Genomic DNA, 8,939 nt, shown 5'->3' on the forward strand with positions numbered 1-8,939 from the left:
GCGTGTCAACCAGGACAGCCCTACAATGTCCAGAGCCTTCAGGAACTCGGGGCGGACCTCATCAACACCAGGGGCTCTGCCACCAAGGAGTTGTTTAACTGCCTCAGTGACCTCACCCCCGGAAATTGGCAGGTCATTCCCCTCATCCCCAGACTCTGCTTCCTCCTCGGAAGACGTGTCAGTGGGATTAAGGAGGTCATCGAAGTATTCCTTCCACCGCCTGACAATTTTCTCAGTCGACGTCAGCAGCGCTCTGCCAGCACTATACACAGTGCAGGTAGAGCACCGCTTTCCCCTCCTGAGACGCCTGACAGTTTTCCAGAATCTCTTCGAGGCAGTCCGAAAGTCTTTTTCCATGGCCTCTCCGAACTCCTCCCACACCCGAGTTTTTGCTTCAGCCACTGCCCGAGCCGCATTCCGCTTGGCCTGTCGATACCTGTCGGCTGCCTCCGGAGTCCCACAGGCTAACCAAGCCCAATAGGACTCCTTCTTCAGCCTGGTGGCTCCCTTCACCTCTGGTCTCCACCATTTGGTTCGGGGATTACCACCACGGCAGGCACCAACCACCCTGCGGCCGCAGCTCAATGCAGCAGCTTCGGCAATGGAGACGCTGAACATGGTCCATTCGGACTCAATGTCCCCAGTCTCCCTCGGAATGCTGTTGAAGCTCTGCCGGAGGTGTGCGTTGAAGATCTCGCGGACTGGGGCCTCTGCTAGACGTTCCCAGCACACCCTCACTACGCGTTTAGGTGCACCAGGTCTGTCCAGCATCCTCCCCCGCCACCTGATCCAACTCACCACCAGGTGGTGATCAGTTGACAGCTCAGCCCCTCTCTTTACCCAAGTGTCCAGAACATATGGTCGCAGGTCTGATGATACGATTACAAAATCGATCATCGACCTACGGCCTAGAGCGTCCTGGTGCCACGTGCACTTATGGACACAGGGTGTTCGTTATGGCCAAACTGTGATTAGCACAGAAGTCCAATAACAAAACACCGCTCGGGTTCAGATCAGGGAGGCCGTTCCTCCCAATCACGCCCCTCCAGGTCTCGCTGTCGTTACCCACATGAGCATTGAAGTCTCCCAGCAGGACAACAGAGTCTCCAGGTGGAGCACCTTCCAGCACCCCCCCAGGGACTCTAAGAAGGCTGGGTACTCTGAACTTCCACTCAGCGCATAAGCGCAGATGACAGTCAGGACCCATTCTCCAACCCTAAGGCGCAGGGAACAAAACCTCTCGTCCACCGGGAAAAACCCCAACGTACCGGCAGCAAGCCGAGGGGATATTAGAATACCCACCCCAGCCCGTCGCCTCTCACCAGGGGCAACTCCAGACTGAGACAGAGTCCAGCCCCTCTCCAGGAGACTGGTTCCAGAGCCCAAGCCATGCGTAGAGGTGAGCCCGACTATATCTAGCCGGTACCTCTCAACCTCACGCACTAACTCAGGCTCCTTCCCCACCAGAGAGGTGACATTCCATGTCCCTATTGCCAGTCTTGGCAGCCGGTGGTCAGTCCGCCAGGGCCTCCGCTCCTGGTCGCCACCCGGCACACAATGCACCCGAACCCTATGGCGCCTCCTGCGGGTGGTGGGCCTGCGGGAGGATGGGCCCATGTCTCCTTTTCGGGCTGTGCCCGGCCGGGCCCCATGGACTAAGGCCTGGCCACCAGATGCTCGCCCTCGGGCACCCGTTATCGACTCTGCTTCTAGATTAATTAACCAGTGGTTAGAGCATGAGGGAGAAGCCTCTCTTTACACTGTGGAAGCCAACCTACAATACCTTATTTCCGGTTATCCCTGGCTATTGGACTCTCTGCATCCGCTCGTGCAGAATTTCGTTCTCCACGAGCTTCACCTACACCCCCCCACCGCTACCGCTTGCCTGCTCGCTTCAACGGAGGACGTGCCGTCCGAATCGCCGGACGAGGGATTACCCGGCCTGTCGGAGCCATCTCCAAGAAAGAAGCGACGTTTGCGCCGTCGGCGTGGCACCCCACAGCCGGATGTCAGGACATGTAAGCAATTGGCTGTGGTGAGTGAAAGGAAAGCTTTTTCTGCTGCGTCAGACTCTGTGACTGTGTTTTCTGGAGCTATTTTTTGTGTTTCTACTGAGGATAACAATGATTTCTCACCCATGGCCATAGCTTGTAAGACTGCCTGTTCTGAACCCTCGTTCCATGTTTATGACCGTGTCCGCTCCATTGTCTCATCCTCACTTCCATCCCAGTCAAATGCCACGCTGCCCTCAGTTCAGTCAGTTCAGTCAGCAGCCGTGATGCCCTCAGTTCAGTCAGCAGCCGCGCTGCCCTCAGTTCAGTCAGCAGCCGCGCTGCCCTCAATTTAGTCAGCAGCCGCGCTGCCCTCAGTTCAGTCAGCCACTCCACCACTTATTACGACTCCACTACAATCGTCTCCGCTACCTGTAGGTCAGTCTGTAGCCGCTTCGCTGCCTATTGCACTGTCCCCACCAGTTCAGCTGTCTGCCCGCTCATTTACTCAGCCACCATCCTCACTGTCTCATTCAAAGCAGGGAACACACTTCACCAGAATATCTGCTGGTTCTCTTAAGCTGGCCATGTCAGAGACAGTTGCTTCCTCTAGGGCCTCCCCAGAGGCTGGGTGTCAGTCACCAGCCAACTCTGGACCCCTAGAGGTCAAGACGCCAGCGCCAGCAGCCTCACCGGAGAACTCACCAGAACAGTGTCAGCTCTCAGCACCCCCTGAGAGCTCAAGTGAGTTCACCCGTCCGCCTCCGTCCTCTGCTGAGTGTATTGGGGAACACTTTCAGCCCTCTGAGGACTGCTTAGTCCCAGCCAGGGTCCACACTGGCAGAGGTCTCTGTACCTGCTGCTTCAGTGTCTGTTTCCACTGGAGGGCCAGAGGAGCCCGTCCAGTCTCAAGCCATGTTAGCTGGGGGTTCAGGTGAACCCAGCCAGCCTCAAGTGTCGTCTGCTGGAAGGCCCGAGTCACCCGTCCAGCCTCAAGTGTCGTCTGCTGGAGGGCCCGAGTCGCCCGTCCAGCCTCAAGTGTCGTCTGCTACACAGCAAATTCAAAAGTGTTAAATGTTTTGGTGTTAATAGTCTTCTTGCAAAAGTAGAGTTAATTTTACTCTAAGCAGAGTCACATTCTTTTAATGTAACTCTGAGGTGTAAAATGATAGTAGTTAAAATCGAGTGTTAAAAATGAGTGTTTCTCTGTCAAATCTGGGGGTGTTACAATGGAAACATTAACTCCTGACCTCTTAACTCTGAACTCCGACAGGGGCTATGACACCAACAGAGTAAATTCACAGACTCCGCCTCCAGCACGGCTCCAGTCGAAGCTGAAGTGAAGCCGTTTCAGAACATTTTGCTCTACATATTTGAGTTGTTTGCCATGCTTGGTAAGTCATTTTTTTCAAAGATTGTTTCAATTATTATTATGAGCTTTTACTTCTGTGGCTCTTTGGAGTTGAGACAAAGCTGTGTGAAAGGCATTAGCCGTGTTGCTCGCTGATAGCATAATATTCTGTTTTAGCTAGCTGAAAGGTATTGTTTGCGGGCAAATACCACAGCCTTGAAAAAAAGCTTGCATGTGAATTTTCAGTCAAACCTTTGGTCAAATACACCTAAAACAATGTCTAGAATGTGAAATGTTAGTATAATGGTGCTACTTGAAGTCTGACAACGATCGCCCATAAAAAAAAACGAGCAAACAGCAGTAGCAGACGTCCTGACTGGATTCTACGTTAGCATTTAGATCCCTCCAGAGTTTTGTGCACACGGTTTAGGTAAAAATGAAAAAGGTTGAGGTTTTACATTTAGTTCAGTATTACCTGTTGCCTGTGTCCTTGTCCTTTGGGAAAATACTTTACACAAGTAATGGCTCAAAAAGGATTCCTTTTTTTTTTTTTTTTTTTTTTACTGTGCTGCAATTGTTTACTGGATTATTTGTGCCATTAATTAGTGTCAACTAATTTTTATTCAATCTCCGCACAGGATATGCTTGTGAAGATGGAATATGGGGGAGAGCAGAAGTGCGTTGAAGTTCCACAAAGGGATGAATGAAGGACATGCATATTGTATTGAAGAAATAAGTGATGAGAATGCTGTTATTTGCATTTACCAGCTCACCTATGTCAGACCTTTTGATAAACACAATTCTAATGAAAGTGAGAACATGTACACTGTTACATCTTTCAGAAAATGTTTTGAAATTGTGGTGCACAGTTCAGAATAAATGTTTTTCAAAAACCATTGCGTCTTTTTAGTAAATGTTTATTTCCAAAAGAAATTTCTAGAAGTTCAGAACAGTAAAATTCCCGCTTTTTAGAATGAATTAGAAGATAACTCTTACGTAGTTAAACTAAAATACTCTTGAGAGTTAATATATAAACTCTTAACACCAAGTGTTAAATTATCAACTCCAGACAGATTTGGTGTTTAACACTAAATCAGAGTTAACGTACCAACTCTCCAAAAAGAGTTAAATTAACACTCTCTGGTGTGGACCCATATAGACACTTTAATAGTGTTGAAATCAAATCCGACAGTGTTAATTTGGACATGCTGGATTTGCTGTGTAGAGGGCCCGAGTCGCCCGTCCAGCCTCAAGTGTCGTCTGCTAGAGGGCCCGAGTTGCCCGTCCAGCCTCATCCAAGTGAGATGAGAGAAATGTTTCATTCATCCAACTGACAAAACATTTCTCCCACTGAAAACGCAACGTCCAGATGAACAGAATCTACTTTTGGAGATTTACTTACCTGGACGATTGAGCATGCATGAAGACGATATTATATTATATTATATTATATTATATTATATTAACTTGTGCCATCATCAATTTTATAACTTTTTTGCCCTTCAATCAACAGAGGTTAAATTCCCAGGTGTGTGTTTGTTGTTGAGCCAAAGGCAGCATTTAAGGGAAGGTGACGAGGGAGAACAGATACTGTTAGGGATCTAGATACAGCAGCTCTGTGCTCTGTACACTTACATATTGTTACACAAAGAAGGTAGATGTGTTCTCTGATCATGGATAATGTGTCTATTGTAAGAATTTTTATTTTGTCAGGATTTAATGAGACAATGAATTACAGAGTACCACTCTTGTTAACCACCTTACTGTATTATTGTGTGATTTTATTTATCAATATTTCTCTTGTGCTGCTCATTGTCTTGGATGAAAGCCTCCATGAACCTATGTACATTTTACTGAGCAGCTTCTGCATAAATGCACTTTATGGGACCACAGGTTTCTACCCAAAATTCCTTTCAGATTTACTGTCGTCTTCTCACAGAATCTCCTATGAAGGGTGCCTTTTACAAGCTTTTATCATGTATTCATTTGCTTGCTGTGATTTGTCTATTTTAGCTGTCATGGCCTTTGACAGGTATATGGCTATATGTCGACCTCTGCACTACCACTCTTTCATGACTAAGAGGAGGCTTTCACAGCTGGTGTGTTTCTCCTGGCTGACACCTTTCTGCATTTTTGCCATCAATGTTGTGCTTACAGCAAGACTCAAGTTATGTGGTATAAAGATTCAGAGAGCCTTATGTCTAAACTGGTTAATTGTTCAACTTGCTTGTCCTGAAGCTGACACTTTTTCAAATAACATCAGTGCATATGTGATACTTGTCATTAATGTGTCTCATTGGCTTTTCATAATTTGGACTTACATATATCTTATTAAAACATGTGTGAGGTCCAGAGAGGACAGAGTAAAGTTTATGCAGACCTGTGTGCCCCATCTGACTTCTGTGATCATAAATTTCACTGTAATGGTTTTTGATTCGATGTACTTGCGCTTTGGCTCCAGAGATTTACCCCAAAGCCTCCAAAACTTCATCACTCTTGAATTTCTCATCATCCCTCCAGTTATGAATCCTCTCATGTATGGATTTAAACTCACCAAAATACGACACAGAATCTTGAGTTTAATTTATTTGAAAGGGAAATGATTTCCATTAAGGTTGATTTCCTTATTTAAAATAATTCAAAAATATTCAAAACTTGTCTAAGGCAAACATATATTTGGACTAGACTAATTTTACTAATATTCTTTGTTATATTTGTCATAATAGGACACATATTTGTCATATATGTCATATTTGCTCAATCCAGCACGAACGTTAAATGAAAACAACATTTTTTTCATGTTTTTGACTAAGAATTTCATTTTAAGTACTGTTGTAAAATTCATCTATATACCATTCAGAAATCATCACAAATTGACATTTCATCTCCTTGCCTTGCTGTGTCTTCATGTTCAAGGTATATTAGCTGATATATGTGCAAGTTGATTAAACAGGTTTATTTCAAAGTGTTTTAGGTTTAAAGTAAACAAAATATTAAATGAAATATTCTGTTGTAAAGGGCTGGTTAGTGCAGGCATCCCTGTGTGTTACATCTCAGTTTATCACAAAGGTCAGTTAACAACGCTTAATGTTTTTTTTTTCCTATAAACACGTTACATGTATAAATATAAGGATCAGTGTTATTAGGCTGTATTTTTTCAGTAGTATTTATTTATTTATATATATATATAGTTTTTTTTTATTATTATTTTGGAAAAATAGTAATAGTAATTGAACTGTTACCTACTTTTATTTGGCATTTTTTTTTGTTTTTAAATTTATATGTAAATTTCTCTCTGTACATTAATTAATGACACCATAATTCTGTACTTTTTGAAATCTGATCATATATCCCCATTGCTTGACATACTTTAGTACTTACTACTTTAAAAATTAAAGTTTTGTTTAGCATATCAAGCATAAAATTGTGCTGTTGTTGTTTGAAGTTTTTCAATCCCATAGCATAAAATTAAAAAATAAAAAAAACAACAAAAAACAATGCAATAATAGTATTTTAACAGTAACTCCCTTCTCTTCTACTCCTTCCTCGCCTTAACTAGGAAGGAGGCTCTGTCAGCTGGTGTGTTTCTCCAGGCTAACACCTTTCTGCCTTTTCTCCATCAATGTCCTGCTAACATCAAGACTCAAGTTATGTGATATAAACATTCTGTCACGGCTGCCGAGGCGAGCCATGTGGTATTGACGGGAGAAAGGACCCAAATCGCAGGCAGTAGATGATAATGCTGGTGATGTTATATTTACACAGTGGTGAGATGACAAAACAGGCAAGAGGGAAGACAAAACTAAAGACCTAAACTGGGAAAGCTAAATGACAAACCTGAGAGGGTACCAGAATGGGGTGAGAGGCAGAGAGACACGGACGAGGAACAGGACACCGTGGACCACAGAGTAACGCAGACTGGCACGCCGTAACACAGACGAACCGGCAACAGGCAGGAGAACACACAGGGCTTAAATACACACACCAGTAATCAGGGGATGAGAGACAGAAGGGCAACACAGCTGGGAGAAATCAGAGCTGACGGGACAGGGGAAACGTAAACTGAACACACTCACATCAGACAGAGACCTTCACAATAAGACAGGAAACTCAGACACAGAGAACCAAACACGACACAGAACTAAACAGACAGATTCGCAAACAGTGGGGGGGGGGGGGGGGGGGGCACCATAGACAGACAGAGACAGACCGAATATAACACATAGAACTCGAACAATAATAATCATCATCATAATAAACTAAAAGCGCTGGGTCACCGACCCAGGACCATGACAGTACCCCCCCCCCCCCCCTCAAGGGCTGGCACCAGACAGCCCAACACAAGAAAATGAAAGAAAAACACAAAAACCGCCCAAAACAGAAAACAACCCGACCAGGGCGGGCAGCGGGGGTCCATGAAGGAGGGCTCGAAACAAAACACCGAAGCACAAGAAAGAGAGTCCAAAAAAGAACAGTTCAGGGGGCCGGCCGTGCTGAAGGCAACGGCGGCGATGTGGAGACAGTTCAGGTGGCCGGCCGTGCGGACGGCAACGGTGGCGACGTGGAAACAGTTCAGGGGGGTGGCCGTGCGGAAGGCAGCGGCGGCGACTCAGGCGAAAGGGGTCCGGAGGCCGGCCGTGCGGAATGCAGCGGCGGCGATTCAGGCGAAGGGGGTCTGGGGGCCGCCCACGACGGAGATGACGCCCGACCAGTGGCCTGGAAGGCGGCCAATAAACCACAGACCCAGACGAGGCTGGACCAGGCGACGCCGAAGGCGAAGACACGGAGGCTGGGCCAGACGAGGATGAAGCAGCTGAAGCGGAGGCTGGGCCAGACGAAGGCGAAGCAGCTGAAGCGGAGGCTGGGCCAGACGAAGGCGAAGCAGCTGAAGCGGAGGCCGGGCCAGACGATGGCAAAGCGGGAGAAGCTGAGGCGGAGGCCGGACCGAGCGAAGCGGGCGAAGCTGAGGCGGAGGCCGGACCGGGCGAAGCTGAGGCCGGACCAGGCGAAGCTGAGGCCGGACCAGGCGAAGCTGAGGCCGGAGCTGGACCAGGCGAGGATGAAGCCGGAGCTGGACCAGGCGAGGATGCAGCTGGAGCTGGACCAGGCGAGGATGCAGCCGGAGCTGGCGACGCTGACGATGCTGATGAGGAGGCTGCTGCAGGCGACGCTGATGCTGATGAGGAGGCTGATGCTGATGAGGAGGCTGCTGCAGGCGACGCTGAAGCTGATGAGGAGGCTGCTGGTGGAGCAGGCGGCGGCAAGGATGAAACTGCTGCTGCAAGCGTGGATGAGGCTGCTGGTGGAGCAGCTGGTGGCTGGACGGGCTCCTCGGGCCCCCCAGCTGACGAGGCAGGAGGCTGGACGGGCTCCTCGGGCCCCCCAGCTGACGAGGCAGGAGGCTGGACGGGCTCCTCGGGCCCTCCAGCAAGAACAGTCTCAGGACCAGTGGGCTCTGGCAGGCATAGAACAGAACCAGCAGGCGCACGGGCCTCTGGCAGCGACAGAACAGAACCAGCAGGCACACGGGCCCCTGGCAGGCACAGAACCGGACCAGCAGGCGCACGGGCCTCTGGCAAGCACATAGCAGGCTGCAG

The 8,939-nt window shown here is 48.1% G+C and overlaps 1 protein-coding gene across 1 annotated transcript; it reads left to right on the forward strand.

The window, feature by feature from the left end:
• The first annotated feature begins 5,000 nt into the window (after positions 1 to 5,000).
• LOC146557028 (olfactory receptor 6F1-like) lies at positions 5,001 to 5,945 on the forward strand. Its single transcript, XM_085249292.1, has one exon. The coding sequence runs from the start codon at positions 5,001 to 5,003 to the stop codon at positions 5,943 to 5,945; it is 945 nt and encodes a 314-aa protein (XP_085105418.1).
• Positions 5,946 to 8,939: the final 2,994 nt, after the last annotated feature.

This window comes from Mchenga conophoros, linkage group LG16 (genome assembly GCF_057382185.1).
Source record: "Mchenga conophoros isolate Kocher_MC1m ecotype Shallow Benthic linkage group LG16, M_conophoros_male_GT1.1, whole genome shotgun sequence".
Lineage (NCBI taxonomy): Eukaryota > Metazoa > Chordata > Actinopteri > Cichliformes > Cichlidae > Mchenga > Mchenga conophoros.